The sequence below is a fragment of the Centruroides vittatus genome, unplaced genomic scaffold, assembly GCF_030686945.1.
Source record: "Centruroides vittatus isolate TY-2023 unplaced genomic scaffold, ASM3068694v2 contig_1776, whole genome shotgun sequence".
NCBI classification, from domain to species: domain Eukaryota; kingdom Metazoa; phylum Arthropoda; class Arachnida; order Scorpiones; family Buthidae; genus Centruroides; species Centruroides vittatus.
Window position 1 is genome coordinate 641,639 of NW_027121087.1, and position 18,629 is coordinate 660,267.

General features: G+C 28.8%; 2 protein-coding genes across 2 annotated transcripts; both read left to right on the forward strand.

The window, feature by feature from the left end:
- The first annotated feature begins 4,754 nt into the window (after positions 1–4,754).
- Positions 4,755–6,075, forward strand: LOC136969325 (organic cation/carnitine transporter 2-like). Its single transcript, XM_067263453.1, has 6 exons — positions 4,755–4,900; positions 5,010–5,062; positions 5,132–5,367; positions 5,607–5,710; positions 5,820–5,975; positions 6,048–6,075. The coding sequence occupies exons 1-6, from the start codon at positions 4,869–4,871 to the stop codon at positions 6,073–6,075; spliced, it is 609 nt and encodes a 202-aa protein (XP_067119554.1). The 5' UTR covers positions 4,755–4,868.
- LOC136969326 (solute carrier family 22 member 6-B-like) lies at positions 5,979–10,852 on the forward strand. The gene is made up of 7 exons (XM_067263454.1): positions 5,979–6,216; positions 6,289–6,436; positions 6,553–6,647; positions 10,008–10,222; positions 10,302–10,483; positions 10,552–10,691; positions 10,807–10,852. The coding sequence occupies exons 1-7, from the start codon at positions 6,122–6,124 to the stop codon at positions 10,850–10,852; spliced, it is 921 nt and encodes a 306-aa protein (XP_067119555.1). The 5' UTR covers positions 5,979–6,121.
- Positions 10,853–18,629: the final 7,777 nt, after the last annotated feature.

Sequence of the window (18,629 nt, forward strand, 5' to 3'; positions counted from 1 at the left end):
AAAATGATAAATAATTATTTAAAAAATATATTATGCTTATAGGAAACTTATACTGCATGTAGAAACCTATCAGTTATATAGGAACAGCAACATCTGTTAACTATCTACTACAGATTATTCATTAATTTATATCGAATTGACGAATAATTAGGAATTTAATTCGTGTTTTCTTCAGACCTTTTTTTCGGTAAATGAATGAGAAAATTCATTTTCATAAAATATATAATTTATAGCATAATATTCTTTTCCCTGGAGTTGTAGAGGTACAGGAATTTGACGCCTTATCAGCTTTAGTTTTCATTAATATTGATAAGAGAGATACTTAAAGGTCTCATCTGTTTTTAATAAATCAAATTAGAGATTAATGATAAGTAAGATCATCATTTCATCGTATTAGTTATATACAAGTTTTCTCAGCAAAATATCATTAGGCCTTGTAATTAATGTTAGATCAAACGTTACAATTAAATACGAAGGGTTCCTAATTTCTCATAAATTTATTATTTTACTTGGAGGATATTTTAATTTTAGGAAAAGATAACTAAACAATTTAATACAAAATAAGTCAAAGTTTGAGTAATTCATAAACATTATTTTTATAATTACAATAAATTGACAAAAAAATTAGAGAGGGTTTACAAATAAACGAAAGGATAATACAATCAAATTGGAAGATGCGGAGGAACAATTAGAATCAGCTTCTCATTTCAGATTTTTATTAACTGAATGAAATAGTTATAAAGGCGATATAGTAGTAGTATTTGTATTGTTTAAAATAATTTAATTATTATAAAATGGAAAAAATAGCTTAAATTTAGGGTAGAAGTGGTGTTTATAAAAAATTTTAAATGCTAATAACGAGTAATGTTTATTAATTTACAAGAGGTAATGTTTAAGGAGTTCAGCTTGAGTTAAAATATAGATAAAACTTTTTTAAAATTAATATTAGTCTATTTTAACTATAGTCTATTAATAGGACTTATTATACTGATTTAAATTGCAAATGAATTTAGAGAGATTGAATCAATCTCTTGGTTCAAAAGAACGGACTTTTATTTGCACCTGTGTGCATAATTTTCTTGTATTTCGGACCATTTCGTCTCTCATTAGCAGGTGTTTTATCAGTTATATTTCTAAAGTACAATAATGTTTTAATTATACAATAAAAATATTTTTAAAATTATAAAATTTTATACATTAATTACACACTTAAAATACTTTAGATGACTTATTCCTAACTTATGCATAAATCTTCCAAGTTTTTCCTCATCCCTGACGGATAAAACACTAAATAGATGTTGCTTGTTTCGTTTCATAATTTTTTTCCATTTTTAGCCCGATTTTGTTTACCCTTTTTGAAGCTTAACTCCTGTACTTTTAATCGAGAATTTCTGAAATTTTGCAGGAAGGTCTGTGAATAAGGGGATTGATGCTATTAAATTTTGGAGGTTAAAGATCGAGAAGGGGGAGATAAAGGGTTTTATCTCGAGTAGGGTCGGACTTAATGACGATTTTACTTCTTATTAGCATTTAAATTTTTTTCTATAAACTCATCCATACCCTCAAAATTAAGCCTTTTCTCATTTTATAATAATTTAAAAACATAAAAAGTTTTTAATAATAAAATATCATAAGAGATGGCGCCACACATCAGTTTTAAATGTTGCTGGGAAAGTTAACGACTCCATTTCTGGTGTTTTTGAACTCGTTTAAAGCATCAATGCCCCTTATACACAAGCTACAGTGCTAAGTGCCAAATTTCGTTTTTTAACCTTCACCCCATACAGAGATATTAAACGAAATAGACACCAACACACGGAATGTTTTTTCTGTTTTACTTTCCCGGCTGTTATGTATACCTAACAAAAGAAGATATTATAATTATATTATTATAAATATAACTTCTTTGTGTATAGCATTATTTAGGTACTAGCAGATAGGCCCGGCGTTGCTCGGGCAAAAGTAACGATAGCGAAGATTAAGATTATTACGTTATAGTCAACCTTTTCACAGAATGCAAGAATTGGGTTTCCCTGTTTCCAGACTAATTACAGAATTTTTAGATAGGTCTAAAAATATGTTCGATTTCCCGCAAAAACGAAAAAAACTGCATCTGCGTATTGCACGTCGCTTTCTCTTAACACTTCCATTGTTACGTAACACTTCCATCGTTGATGGAAGTGTTAAGACTTGATCCTGTCCCGCTCCCCCGCGGAGAGGAATTTCGAAAAATCCCTTCTTAATGTGTGTTCTCGTGACGTACCCTAACTGTGTACCAAATTTCAACTATCTACTCCTAACCGTTTGGGCTCTGCGCTGATTATTATTATTATTATTATCAACTCGTCTCGATTATATATATAGATTTATCAAGACCGTTCACACGGGGATTTGAGAGATTTCCATTTGAAAATAATTAAAAACTTGAATAAAAAAATACTAATATGTTAAACATAATTATATTCCTTTCTACTTGTTCAGTTCCTTCTTAGTAGGTTGACCATAATTTTCAATACTAAAACGGGTATCAAAAATTATGTTTTATTTGTTACATATAAAACGGTGACAAACACAGTTTAGTATTATTTAAAAAAAAAAAAAAAAACGGAACGTAATACAAGACAATTTCCATTTTAAGGCACTTTAAATTATTTAAATACATGAATTAAGTTAAATGCAATACAGATCAGCAATAAGCTCGAGATCAGTATTGTTTAACACAATCACAGCAACACCATTTGTAATACGGTAAAGGTTTGCAATATTGTGATATTTTGAATTAAAATTACTATTATGTCAAGTGTAAGGTTTAGTTTTTACAGGTAACCATGTTAAAGGGTTCTCCATAGTCTCCTTTTGTCAACATATAGTTATGGCATTTTTAATGTAAATACTTTATTTGTAATTATATCAGGACGTTTACACTGACAGTATTGAGTAATACCATGATATACAGGTGGTAATATCGTGACAAAATACATTTGTTTTTATAAATTTATTTTTAATTTACTTGTACATTGTTAAAGCATGAATATACTTATTAAAATACAAATATTGGAAACATTATTAACTTAATTCAGACATTATAACTTTGATCACAATTGGAAATCACTCACTCTTCTTATCTGAGAGCACCCAAAGAACACGTGCATGCTGCTAGCTTCTCTAAAGTTATTAAATATAGCCCATATCTGTCTCTAAAGCACTATTATCAGTATGACGTCGCCTTTTCGTTATCATCATTAATGGACAATTATTAGGCCGATTCTTTTGAAATCAGCCTAATAATTGTCAATCAAAATTTATTAGTGGCTGATTCTCTTAAAAAGTGAAATGCCATTTGTTCAACCTGTGTTATTGCTAGCCTAAATCCTAACTTTTGTATATCAATTAGATATTTTACAAACTTTATCTCGACTTCCGTGAGTAGCCAAGCTTACAAAGCAAGCTTAGCTATGTCAATATCAACACTTTTACTAGCGTCGTGAAGGCTTGCGTTATTATTCTGATTCACTTGATTTACTTGGTGTTTAAGGATGCTCCAAAGTATTCCAAATTCCTTCGAAGCCCTGTAGAAGGTCTACTTTTCCAGTAAGACCTTATTTATGTATTCTTCAGGTGTCGTAATTTCGCCGCTTCTTAGCGCCTCCTGTTTTTGTATTGCTCAGAGATGTTCTTGGTCTATAACAAAATGAACAATATTCATAAGCGTTTAGCTTTAAAACAAAGAGCTCACAAAGAAATTCAGATACACTAAAAATTGTTATTATTCTATATAAAATAGCTTTTCATTGTCAAGGATGGTATGAAAACAGTACATGTTTTAAATCTGTTTATGTAATGTATAGTGATTTATCTACTTTTAAATTTTATGTGTTTTCGATGTTTTATTTTACGTGACTTCTCCATGGTCGACATTATTCTGATTGCAACACCGCTATTCGGCTACTATTTTGCAACAACAAACGCTCTGTCTTGCTTTGTAACAGCGTAAAAAAAATTTGAAAAACTATTACGATATTGCCAATTTTTACCCTACAGTATGGCCAGATTATTTACATGTTAATTAAGGAATCTTTCCAACAATTATTAATCTGATAAATAAATTTATAACTAAAATAGAGATGATGATCGGGCATGTTTACAGGATGACTAGTGCAAAAATATACGCACTTTCTCTCTTTCTCCTACGAGTAAAACACAGCACACGTGAAAAAGTTGCCGTCTGTTAGTTTAAGTTAAAAGGTAAACAATGTATTTCTACGTTTATTGTTAAAAGCAGGAAAACAAATTTAACAATTTTAATTAATTTAATAGGATAAATGTAAACTCAGTATTAAGGAATACAGTATTTTTTATTAATTAGCGTGTTGGTGTATTAACTGAATAAATGAAATTCTTAATTCGTTAGGACATTTCTGTGTATTTAAAGAACTGTAGTTCGGAAATTAAGCTATTTTTTCATATTGATATAAACTACATCTTGTCCCGTTATGGTTTATAATTTTTGTTTTTTCTTATAAATTAATATTTCTGTTGCATATAATTATTTACTACTAGATTATACGATCAGTGACTAATATATCACTATATAATTACAGACTTTGCAGAACGTATGGGTCGTAAGTGTTAGTACTTACGATTTCCCTTTAGAGTTTCACATATTTCTTGGTATTTAATATTTATAAATATATTTAAATTATATTTATAATAATTGTATAACTCTTATAAAATTAAATTAGATCAACATTAACAGAGAATATTCTGTTTCCATTGTTTGTGCATTCACCTAGCAAGTGAAAATAAACCATACTTGTAACTGATTTTATATATTCATTGCATATATATCTCTAGTACAGAATTCAACAATGAATATAATTTCATCTGATGATAATCTGAAGTAAGTATTACATTCTATGATATCTCAATAATTTTTTTATTTACATATAAGTTTTCTCAATTGTAATTACTAGCTAAAATGCATTTAAGGCTATCTATTATCAATATAGACACAACAAAGAAGAAAAATCACTGGAGTTAACCGACATAATTGGACATTGGGGTAAATGGCAGTTCTGTCTGATGATATCTAGTACTTACATTGCTATACCTAGCTCGTGGTATAATTTAGGAATGGCTTTCTTGGCACCGAATGTCGATCATTGGTGTGCAAAACCACCGGAATTTTCTAATATGTCGACTGATGAATGGAAAAATTATAGCATTCCCCTAGATATAAGCAACAATAAACAATCTTACAGCAAGTGTGAAATGTATAGTTCCATAGAGAAAGAAAATAGAATTCGAGTACCGTGCAAATCATGGGATTACGATCATTCATTTTACAGATCCACCATAGTCGAAAAAGTAAGAAATGCTTTTTTAATGCAATAAGTATTTCAATATTTTATACTTCGTAATGACTTCAATGTTTTATTGTTTTAAAAAATTGATAAGATTGATAATATACACAAGGGTAAATCAATAAATAACACCAACCAAAAACAACGGTATGGCTGGTTGTCCCGGCTGGTTATTTATTGATCCACCCTTATATTTTCTATTAGCAAATACATTAACTTTTCAATATTGGAAATAATTTTCAGTGGGATTTAGTATGTGAGAAATCTTGGTTACCATCTTTAGCTCAATCCCTCTATTTTGTCGGATATTTAATAAGTATTCCTATCTTTGGACAGTTATCAGACAAGTAAGTTTTGTTTATTTATTTCTAAGTTCTACATGAAATTTTGATCCGAAATACTATATATATTTGATAAAATTATTGTAATATTTGCAATAATATTTTTTATAAACAGATTTGGAAGGAAACTCATTCTTTATTTATGTATATTATGGGCATCTGTCTTTGGCATGATATCTACATTTTCTCAAAATTTCTGGTTATTTGTAATAAGTAAATTTTTTCTTGCATTTGGAAGATCATCTTCATTTTTATGCCTATATGTGCTTTTGTACGTATTGTTTGCTATAATCAAAATATTTACATATAATATTTTTCTATAATTAATCTCTTTAATGTGTAGTACTAGAAATTGTTGGAAAAGAATATAGAGCAACCGTAGGGTTATACGATAAACTAGGATGGGCACTAGGACAAATGATCCTTCCAGGGATTGTTTGGCTTCTGAGGGATTGGTTTTATCAGGAACTGATAGCTGTTTCATTCTATATAACTTTTCTTCCTTCGTGGTGGTAAATATTTGATTACTATTTCTGTAATAGCTTTGAAATTAGGAAAATCATATTTTATATTTCTGGTCGCAGGATCATTCCAGAATCTCCAAGATGGCTTCTTTCTCAAGGAAGAATTGAGGATGCGGAAAAAGTAATCAGGAAAGCAATCAGAATGAATAAACGAAATGTAGAAAATCTGAACGAAAAGTTAAAATGCTTATCTGAAAGAATTATAAAAGTAATTAAATTAGCTTAAAAAATGTAAACATTTTAAAGCTAATTTACATTTTTTTTACTTTAGTTTTAGGCTAAATCCTTAATTTATTTTTAAAATAATTTTCATATTTATTTTAGGAAGGCAAAGGAAAGAATAATAAAAACGTAACATTTTTGGATGTAATGAAATGCCCTAATTTGAGAAAGTTTAGTTTAATGCTGTATATTATTTGGTATGTCTCATAAATATTAACTAGAGTGTTTAATTTATAAATATAATTTATTTGAACTCGATATTTTAAATTTTATAATAAACTTAGTATTATCGAGTCTAATAATCCTCAAACAGAAAATTACATAATTGTGTGAGGGTCGGACCTGACTAAAATTTGAATAAAATTCCATTTTTCCATCTTTCGAAAGTTTTTCCAATTTTATTACCGGAGGATGATCACATCTCTCCCCGGAGTCGTTTCCTTTCCAAGGGAACTCATTGAATGTGTCACTGGGAACTAATCGCTAAAATTCACGATTGGTGTAAAAGGGTAACGTGATTTTGAGTATAAAAAGGAGTGACTCAAGGACAAAGGGTCGTCCTCGTCCAGGATACCCGGAACTTCACTCCTTGTGTTTCTTGAGAGAACACCGTCGAACTCCCCGGATTATTACATCCCCCAGTTCTCCATCGCTTCCTCGACCGAAATCCAAAAAAAGGAAAATCTCAACCGCTCCTTGATCCATCCCCACCGAACGATCGACCAAACGAACTCAAATTATCGATCCGAAAGTCTGCACAATCTAGAGCATCCAAGGTATATATATCAACTCGAGGTTTCTTGTAAACTCTCTCTCTCGACCGTTATTCGATAGGATAGAGCTATGTATTCCTTTTTGTTAAATTAAATCGATTATTTTAGTTGTTAACCTTGTGTCTATGTGACTCATCTCCGATCTGTCTCTCAACCCTCCTCCATTTCGAATCCGATCTCCCGCGCGAATTCCGAATTTGCCGCCATCAAGGTTTCCGTGTCTATCCTAGAAGACACAGTGGTGTCAGTCCTGACAAGGCAACTAAAGAGGTGCCGACCCTCTGGTCACAATTGCAAAAAGTAAAAACTTCTGAATATGATTGCTAGAGATGCAGTAAGTAATCTTGTTCAATTATCAATGCATTGTATAGATTACATTGTATAAAATTTCAATTAATTAAAAACGTTTAAAAGTGAGGAAATAAAAAATTTCCTCACTTTTATTTCTTCTCTTTTTCCAAGCCTAGTTCCTTCCATCTTTATATCCATTTTCTTCTATTTTCTACTCATTTTCTCTTTTTACTTTCCCAGCTGTTATAAAGTATGGCGACAGGTAAAAAAAACCACCAAGATTTTTATATTTTTGGGCTCAAGGGTCAAGAAATCTTGTGCTTCAAACGTCAAGAAATGCAAAAAAAATTCGCGGGTTTTTTCTGTATGTATGGCTGTTTATGTGTGTATGTGCATGTGGGAGACACGATTTTGTTCACCTTCTTTAAAGCTTAATAACTCCTGTGCTTTTCGTCGAAAATTTCTGAAATTTTGCAGGGAGGTTCGTTTATAAGAGGGGCTGACGTTAGTAAATTTTCGTGATTAAAGGTCGAGGGGGTGAGAAAATAGAGGAGGTCAGGGCTATATCTCCAATAGGATCGGACTTAATGAAGACTTTACTCATTATTAACATTTACAATGTTTTTGTAAATCGTTTCTATTCTCAAAATTAAGCTTTATGTCGTTTCATAATAATTAATAATATAAAAATATCTTAAACAAAATCTCATAACAGATGGCGCTACACACGCAGTTTTAAATGTCGCCGAGAAAGTTAAGCAACTTTTGGTGGATTTTTTTTGTCTATTATTTCTTTTAATCAGTTTCGATCTTTCTCTGTTGCATTTATATTTTTTGAAACATTTTAGAGTTTCTTTGATTTTCTGTATATATATATATATACTTATATGTTGTACTGAAACTCATTTTACAACCTTTAAGTGCTCAGTTTCTGTAATGTCCGATTATTTCCTTATCTTTTGATTGTACAGTACATATAATCTTTTCCACAGCAATAAATTTATCTTGATTCTTTTAACACCTTAACCGCTCTTTGTCATTCAATCGTAATTTTTAAATAAAAGCTAGGAAAGTGATTATAGTTGGTGCACTCTTTTATTACTGTTTATATAACAAATATTCTTTGGAAATATCTTCACTTCTCGAAATTGTTTCAAAAACTGTTGTAATTTAAGTCAGATAACATTTAGGTTACTCTATACTTTACTATTTAATGCCCCCATTTCTGAAGGGGTATTACAACTTCTTCTCATAAAATAAAAACTTTAGAAAGAAGATCATATTTAAATTTTCTTTTACGTTTTAGTATTTTATGTATATTTTTTATTTTTACTATGTGTTCAATATTTTTATACATACATATTACTTGTACATTTTTATTTATGTTCTCTCTGTAATTGTTATATTTTTTCCTTATTAAAATATATTTAAAGTCTTATTTAAACTTCTTTATCTCTGCAACTAAACAAAAAAATTAATTTTAACGTAGCTTTTGTTACTTCTATTGAGCTCCCATTGTCTATCCTATTTTAAATTTACAAATTGTAAATCTCAGCAAGCATATTTTGTTATTATAAACATAGTGAATAAACTCCAATTGGATTAGAAATTATCACTCCAATACGTAAGATAAACACCATAATAAAAAACTAATAATACAATGCGGTAACGTAATAATAAAAATATAACAAGAGATAAAACACCGATAAAAAAAAGTAAACAGAAATTAAATATAAATAAAAAAAGGAGGTAAAACTAGGCGAAAAGGTTTATGTTATTTATTTCCCCACTCCCCAATCTTTCTTTACCAAAATTTAATAGCATCGGTCCTCTTAATACACAAACCTTCCTGTAAAATTTCAGAAATTTTCGACAAAAAGCACAGGAGCTTCAAAATGGCTGAACAAACTCGTGTCATCCACAAACACATACACAAATAAACATCCATACGCGTACATTCAGAAAAAACTCCCAAATTTTTCCATTTCTCGACGTTTCAATCTCCCCCGAATCCAAAATGTAAAAACCATGTTTTGACCCACTTTTCCTCCGTTATAACTGACGGGAGAATAAAATTTATAAAACAAAATCCTGTCGAAATATTCAATACGAACGGATAAAGAAAGGGCTCTTGAGTCTGGCAACTTCTCCACAATCGATGAAAAGCATCGATGACAGACAATAATCAATTAATAATTAAGAAAGACAACACGCGATGAAATTACTTCACAACGTCTCCCTCTTCGAATAGCCAAACCGTTAACACGACATCTAATTTGTTAAACATTGTATTATTACACAATTGAACTGTCATCTTTCAACCCTCAAAACAGAATTTTCCTTTCAAATATACATTATATACGTATGGTATAAATAATTTACACTAACTTATACATTAAATGTATGTTAAATAAAACATAAATTTACGTGATTATGAAGATCCTGTATTAATATTTAAATGCATAAAATGTTTCAATATTGAAATTCTTCTAGGATATCGATTATGTTAGCCTATTATGGATTGACTTTCTCAGCCGATAATATTGGAATAGATGTTTTGCTGTTCTTCTTTCTATCTGCCTTAATAGGAATACCGGCAGGATTCGTCTATTTTTTCATTCAGAGATTCATTGGTAGAAAATACACGCAAATTGCTTCTATGTTATTAACTGGATTGGCATTCTTTATTGCTATTGCTATTCCCGAAAGTGAGTATTATATATCATTTTCATCCCTATTACCTTTCATATTTTTATATCTATGTCTTACAATTAAATATTATTTTAGACATTCCTATTGCTATCACTGCTTTGGCAGTAATTTCCAAGTTTGGGCTATCTGTATCCATCGAATCTTTGTATTTATTATCTTCGGAAATCTACCCCACTGTCGTTCGTAATGTGGGGTTAGGATCGTGTTCCATGATGGGAAGAGTAGGAGCTATAATTGCTCCCTTCATGAAAGAAGCGGTAAGTAATAAGAATTTCTGTTCGTATATCTGTATAAATAAAATAGATCTAATTATTATTTTTTTCAGGCAAATGATGTGCATAGAGCTTTACCATTAGGACTATTTGGTTCAGTAGTTATTTTCGGAGCTGCTTTGGTATTATTCTTACCAGAAACTAAAAATTCGGAATTAACAGATACATTGGCACAAGGAGAAGTTATAGGAAGGTTTGTAAGATAGTAAAATTACTAGTCTTAATTTAATAATTGTTAATTTGGAGTTTTCAGACGAAATTAATCAATATTTTAAAAACAGAATTAATCTAATTGCTTTTAATTTTAGCCATTCAAGTATTATTCGATCGAAAAAATCAGAAAGTGGAAATTAAGGAAAGGACGGAATGGATAGAAATAAATGAAAAATATCTATTCAAGTTTTAATAATTATTATAAGATTTTTTTAATTAATTACTTTAGAAGAATTAATATGTTTTTCAACGATTATTTGTAAGCATTTATTTCTATATAAATTCTATTATATTAAAAGCATATAAAACATTGTTTTTAATTATAATTCTACAAAAAATAAAGATTAACTAATACATATAAATTTTACATATAGTACACAATTCTAATTGTCGTTACGAAATGACGAGTTTAAGATGCGATATTGTAAAAACGAGAATTGTCTTTAAAAAAATAAAACTATTGTATTTATTCATTGGGATGCAATTTAAAAAATTGTAGACCTATAATTTCCCACTGTCGTCCGTTAGTCTGTCCGTCTTTCCTTAATCTCAAGAACGGAGTTAGATAGATGAAAGACGAGACCAGATATGGACATGAGGTCCCGATTAACAATTAATTTCTAATGAATTTTGATTTTTCTTAACGTAATTATTCTTTTGACGTCAACTCTCGTATTTATAATCACACGTCCTGTAAATGTGCGCCGTTTTATTTTATACCCATAGAGGATAGTGTTATTGATGAACCACTAGAATAAATTAATTATTATTAAATTCTATAGAAAATGTTTTCCAGCTAATTTTTGAATTTTGTGGATTATAAATAGCAAAATTATTTTCTATTTTATATACACATAAATTATAAAAGTAATATGGGAAAACATGAAAACAGCTGTTTTTTTTTTTACTTTCATTTGTACTGTACAGTATATTATAATATAATTATTAAAACTAAACTTAAACGAAAATAAGTGCAAAAATTTTTATATTGAATCATTAAAATAAATTTTATTTAATTTTTATTTTGATAAACTGAATTATAGTAAAATCGATATTTAATTAATATGCAACTGTTTAACATGATGAAGTATTGCAGATCTTAAATTTTAGACAAGAAACGATGATAATTGAAGAGGAAATTCTGAAATAAAAATAAATTTAAATTATTATTCTAACTAAAAATATAACCGTTTTTCGTTCTGAATTACTATGAAATTATCTTAATGTTAATTTAGATTACTTCCTTATTGCAATTAAAATTTAATTCTAAGTTAAATATAATTAACTTAATTTATATTATGATTATATTAAAAAACATTATAAATGCGGATCTTCTGTTTGTCATTGTAATATTTTAAAAAGGAATAAAATAAATATGCTTCATTAAAAAAGTTGATTGCGTACAGCAGAATATTTATTAATATATTTTTTCTGATTGTAAATAATTTATAAATTTGTGTATGATTAAAAATAATTTCTCTTTTACCATTAAAATATGTGATATAACAAAAACTTTTAACCATAAATTAATTAACTATGATAATATAATGTAAAACCTGTTCGAAATGGAGTACTGTTGGAGTCCGGTTTACACAGGTTTTCTGTACTGTATATTTGTTTTAATAAACACGTGTTGTCTAACTCGTAAGTAATGACTTTTTTCAGCTTGAGACTGTTTATTAGAGGGTGTGTATTATTTCTACTTTTTCAGAATTGGAAGCGACTAACATTTCACAATATTAATGGAATACATCAACTAACTTTTTCATTTTATTATTATTTGAACAACAATACACTCACGTAACACTCAACACACTCATACTTTATTTTAGCTTCATTATTTATTACGGGGCGCTGATTATTAGAATAAATACGGTATACGAAATAAAATGTTTGTCTGTTCTTCATACACCCCTAAATCCTCTGACCGAGCTGGACCAACTAGCCTACGTTTTCCTCAGTTTCCTTTGAGACAACTAGTCTCAAAGACTGAGGAACGTGTAGGCTAACGTTAAACTTAGACACCTCCTTGACACTTTGTAATAAACGTGACAATGCTACAATTACTGGAGAATTCTAAGTATGTAATTTATTAATACTCGAATAATAGTAAGTAGTAGACAGACTGGGCCTGCATATACAAAAACAACTGTCTATTTATACTGGTTATACAATATAAATAATACTTATAACCTACAAAACTAATAAATACTCTTCTATAGAACAATGCTAATTAGCAAGAAATTTTAAATTACGAGTATGTTAATTTTAAATAACACTTACCTTTCATTTTTGTGTATTTAGCTCTTACAGCATATTTTCTTCATCACAAGAACTACTGCATGAAAGCTTAAACATGTCGTATATGAGATTAAAATCGCCGTTAAAAAATGATATTCCTGCATGAAATTTATAGCCGAAACTAAAATATCGTCATCCATCTTTAAAAACAGAAGTATTGTTTATCTCTCTCCAGCGTATAACAGGTGGTACTGTGTATACAGGTGAAATATTGTAGCTTATTGGTTCAATTTAAAACGCAAATAATGTAAACTTTTTCCTCGAATGCAAATACTTTAATTTGTAAAGTTATTAAATGATATTGATTACCTGGCTCACTTTATTCCACTTTTTCTTATATATTTTTTAATGAAATTAGAATTATAAACGATTAAACAATATTAATGTGCAGGTGAGAGTTCCATAATTACACGCAATCTATGATATTTTAACAATTTGATTGACGTACCATACATGCACCTAACCAGAGAAACTAAAAATAATACGAGGAATTATAAAATAGGTAATAACTTGAGAAAATTCCAAATATTAATTTATAAGAATAATTATTTTTAAATATTCATATTATTATCAAAGTATTACCAGAAATTTTCTTAAAGAACTTTGCTATAATTGCCTAAAAATCTTTTGATACTAACAGACACTAAAATAGATATTTAGTCGATCATAAACACTTTTTATTTCCTTTATTAATTATTTTTATAACGGAAAAACCCTTTATAAGCTATTATACTCTGCATCATTGATAATAAATTATAATTAAACGTGTAACGACTGTCATCTAACTGAAAAACACTATGCTAATGGAGAAACTGTTGTTCGATCTGAATAACAGTCTAACAAATTTCTTTTTTATCAAAATATTTATTGCTTCCTTTTAAAGAATTAGGCTAATTATATAAGTGCAAAGGGTCCTAATCGTGTTTATACAGCCGAAATAAATGTATAAAAGCAAATGATCAGATATTCATTTCAGATACGATTCGCAGCATTATGGATTCCCGTTATTTTACCATTTTCTCCTTTGTAATTTTTATTGTAAATTGTCAAAATATAAATACAGATAAAAGTAAAATGCTGAGTTTGAGTGGACTGTTAGAATCTGTTGGCCAGGTATTGACAGGTGTATTAAAAACAGTCGGAAGGACTTCGGATAGTGTGTTGGGCAGTGTCTTATTTCCTAAAAGAGAAAGCCAAAAAGCCTAAATTAAATCGGTAATATTTATTCGATTTTAAAAAAAAATAAATTAGCAATTAATAACTTACTAGAATTTAAGATTAAAATCTAATTATCTAATTTAAAAGTCGTTTAAATTAATAAATTTTCTATAAAATTCAATTAGATTTTTATTTAATAATAATCACAACAATAATCTTTTAAGGAAACGTAAAATTTTATAACATTTTTTAGAAAGGATTCTTCAAAATTTCTATAAATAATTCCAGGATTTTTTAACGAAACATTAAGATAATTTCAATCTCTACCAAAAGTTTCTTCAGCTTTTGTCTTAATTTTCTCCCAAACTTCTTCGGCTCCTTCCTTGACGCTTATCGCAAAATTTTTCATCTTTTCTCCTAATATATTGGTAGCATTTTTTACTTTATCAGCAAAATATGAAAATTCCATCTTCTCGTCGTCGTCGTTTCTTTTCGTTCTCACTTTAAAACTCGAAAAATCCGAAGAATAACTGCGTATTATATTACTGGTAAAATATATGATTAAGATTTGATAAAGCATGTTCCTGGAGATATAAATTTCGAATGCGAACGTCAGTTTGCCCGTTCTTTTTATATCGGACTTCATCGTTTATATATAAATGCAATTACATATAAAGTCGTTTTATATATCTAGACCTTGATTTTATGTTATTGTTAACGTTCCATGCGATTGGGTGACAAATTCGTTTTAAATGAGGAATCATTTTTATACTCAGCACTCTTTGTATACACTTTAATTTGTTTCTAGAATATTTAAAATTCTGAAGAACTTGAGAATAATTTGTATTATAATTGAAGATTGAAGTTTATATATACAATATAATAATATTATTGTAAAATAAATTAATGTTCTAATTAATTTATTTGTCATTTTAACAGGAAAAAAGCATCAGAAATATTTTAAAGATGAAAAGAAAAATTCGCCATTCCGTTATCATTTTATAAAATAAATTTTTTTATAGAAAATGTTTTTATTATTTTTATCTTCGGATGTAATTTTCTATATATAATCAGACATTAAATAATATGTATTTAGATCTTTAATATTTTTTTAAAACAGAAATAAAGTGTTTATTGCTTTTTAAACTCGTTGTTTTAATAAAATATTTAAAATTTGCGCTAATATTTGATGATTTAACAGTAACGGGCTGAAAAAATAGTATTTTCCGGATTCTCTTTACGTGTATAACACTTAAAAGGCTCAAATAGGAAGGCATATTTAATTAGAAACTTAATTAAAAATGTATTATCCTCATTGTACAATTTTATTTTTAGTATAGTTGAATATAATGTTATTGGTGTGTTAGAAATTCAATTTTGCAATTAATGCTAACGTAAATAAAGGCACTTATTCAAATATTTAAAATATAAATTTCTTTTGCTTAAAGTTTAAATATATAATCAAAAACACAGACTGTGACATCAATAAATAAATAAATGGAATTAATTTCTCAATAATAAATAATGTAAAAAGTATAAATGGGGAATATTATAAATTTATTTAAACAACTCTGTAACCGTTCGAAATAGGTCAGTAAAATCTTTCGGCAATCAATTCCTTGTTAAATTCTGACTGTAAATGATGTGTCACACGACCCACTTCCCATATACGATTTCGGAGTTTCATTCAATATGTTTCCCCTTTGGTCTAATGCAGGGCTTCTTAAACTATGGGTCGCGACCCCATTTGGGGTCGCTTAGCGAAATCTTGGGGTCACGAGATTTTAATGCAAAATATTGAAAATAATTTGTGAGAGTTTGAAAATGGCATAGTTTGTGTCGTAGGTTTCGTGTGTTGCACTTTGTGTCACTTCTGGTGCAGCGAGACAACGATTCAGCAACACTGATTGTAGTGTGAACTAGTGTAGTGTTGTTGCTTTTCAGTGTATTCAGTTGTCTCTGTTCCATTGTAACACAAGAGTGAACTGTGGTAGTACACCATTATTGTTTTTGCAAATTTTATCTTCAATATATATGTATATTTTCATTGTATTTTATATGTATATTGCAAAATATTTACATATCTTTATTTTATATGTTTTTTCTTTGGGGGGTCGCGAAAAAAATCACAATCATAAATGAGGTCGTAAATAAAAAAAGTTTAAGATGCCCTGGTCTAATGTGTTCCTGACATAAGTGAATTAACTTTGGGTACATTCTACATTTTGTAGCAGGGGTGTTAAGTGACTTTCTTTCCCTCCCTGTATTTATATAATTAAAATTAAGTATGTGTGTGAAGGTTAATTTCACAGAGAAGTTTTCTATATGAATTATTGTTTATATATTCACCGTAGTTCTGTTACTGTAATAAACAAGAAAACGATCTAAATGGAAATAAATAAACAAACATTTTTTGGAAAATACGCTATAAGGACCGAAAAATTTGTTCGTTAAATCGATGTTTTACTGTAAATTGGCATATTGAAAATGATTTTAACATTTCACGAAAATTTTTGAAATATTTTATAGGTTTAAAATAATATATCTTAATTGAAAGTAACAAATTTCAATGTCATTATAATTTTTTATTTTATAAACTTACATAAATCATAAAATTTTGCTTCAGTTAAATGTTAACATTTCTTTTCTGTTATTCAAAACATAAAAAAACAATGTAAATGAATTACTGTTTTCATTAGCAAGCATTTTTCAACTTATTTATATCTGTTTATATTGTTGTGGTCTTCTTATTCTAATACCAGCTCTACCTTCGTTTTTCATATTGTCTGCAGCATCGTCAAGAAGTTTATTTGTCAAACGTCCAACGGATTCGACAACATCTCTGACGCCATCTCCTACAGTATCCAAGATTCTAATATCACCCTGGTCCTCTCGATTCATTATTCTTCCTCCCAAAGCGCAGTGATATAGAATCAAAAAGGCAACGATTTTAATAATAGCCATGTCACTTATTATTCAGCATGCATTGGCTTGTATGTGATCTATATATATATATACCTTCAGTTCTATTTACTATCCTAGTAGAGGACAGCAATTTAACGATTGTATTCTCTTAAAATATAAATGTACAATTCAAGTTTGTAGAATATTTTATAATAGAATAACACTGTATCTGATTATACAAGAAGGTTCGCTATTCAATAAAACTATCATTAAACTCTTAATCTTGGATGAAATCATTGTAGTTTTAAAGTTAATGATTATTCTTAATCGAATTTTAATACGTCCGGATTTTTCATTTACGAATAACACCAAACAGACCAAACTGTGCTAAAATTATATACATTATCGTTAATAGTATCGTGTAGAAGCTGTTCAAATTTTGCCTAAATTAAACCAAAATAAAATCTATTTCGAATACAAAATGTAGAAGTACACGACGAAGAATACAAAACTAGGTAGAAACTAATATAAAATTTAAAAAATAATTTAATTTTCGTAACTTATTAATTTAGAATTGAAAGGAAAATAATTCAAATTATTCTACTTGAATTTTTATTATAAAACACAACTTTTAAGGAAATGGCCACACATTATTCTTTATGGACTAGACTATAAATAGACTTCTTTTATATTCACCATGGCTTTGTCCAACCTTAAAGAGATAAGAGGGGTCGAGTGATAAGCGACAGGGCTTGCAATACTACAGTTATACCAGGGTCATTTAATCCTGTTGTCTGTAAACTTCACCTTTTTACTTTCAATTTGTTCTCATGTTTCGGCAGATGGCGCTAAGAACAGCAGTTGATGTTCACAACATATAAGCATGCTTGTTAACTCACCCAAATTTTACCTCCAATTAGAATTTATTTATAAGATATTTGAGATTGCTTAAATCAACCAGTAAAGAAACAAAGAGAAGCTACACTAACTTGTAAGCAATAAAGTAACAGTATAATGACTTCGTTAGGCTGCAATTTGAAAAAATTGTAGACCTACAAATTCCCACTCTGTCCTTCCTTAATCTCGACAACACAGTTTGATAGATGAAATCTTAGACCAGATATGAAAACTCTAGGGGAAAGAGGTCCTAAGTAACTAAACGAACTTCCGACGCAAACCGGAAGTCACCTTTCGGGGGGAAATTAAAAAATTTTCCCTCGAAAGGTGTTAGATAGATGACCGGCACGACTCTATTGTTAAAGGAAAAGTATGATGTATAGGGGGCAAGCCGCTACTAATTTGAGGTGGAGAGCATATATTTTAAATTAAATAAATTTAAAATATAATTAAAAATTGCAGGTATTGTGACAATGTCACAATAAATAATTGCTCGTTAAGTTTTATAATTTGCATAAAATTAGGTAACAATTTATTAACGCATATGAACTTATTATTGAACTGTACAGCATTTTTAGTAGTAACTTTCGATCTTAAAACAGAATTTTTCTTTTGTAAAAAATGAAGCCTGCAAGTGATGTAGAAGTGAATAATTTTA

What these genes read in the sequence shown, in the direction of transcription:
- LOC136969325 (XM_067263453.1), top strand. Translation starts at nt 4,869, where the DNA reads ATGAATATAATTTCATCTGATGATAATCTGAA. An exon ending in GATCCACCATAGTCGAAAAA is followed by an intron (nt 5,368 to 5,606) that starts GTAAGAAATGCT and finishes AATAATTTTCAG; the next exon opens with TGGGATTTAGTATGTGAGAA. An exon ending in TTTGGACAGTTATCAGACAA is followed by an intron (nt 5,711 to 5,819) that starts GTAAGTTTTGTT and finishes TTTTATAAACAG; the next exon opens with ATTTGGAAGGAAACTCATTC.
- LOC136969326 (XM_067263454.1), top strand. Translation starts at nt 6,122, where the DNA reads ATGATCCTTCCAGGGATTGTTTGGCTTCTGAGGGATTGGTTTTATCAG. An exon ending in ACTTTTCTTCCTTCGTGGTG is followed by an intron (nt 6,217 to 6,288) that starts GTAAATATTTGA and finishes TTCTGGTCGCAG; the next exon opens with GATCATTCCAGAATCTCCAA. An exon ending in CAAGGAGAAGTTATAGGAAG is followed by an intron (nt 10,692 to 10,806) that starts GTTTGTAAGATA and finishes TTTTAATTTTAG; the next exon opens with CCATTCAAGTATTATTCGAT.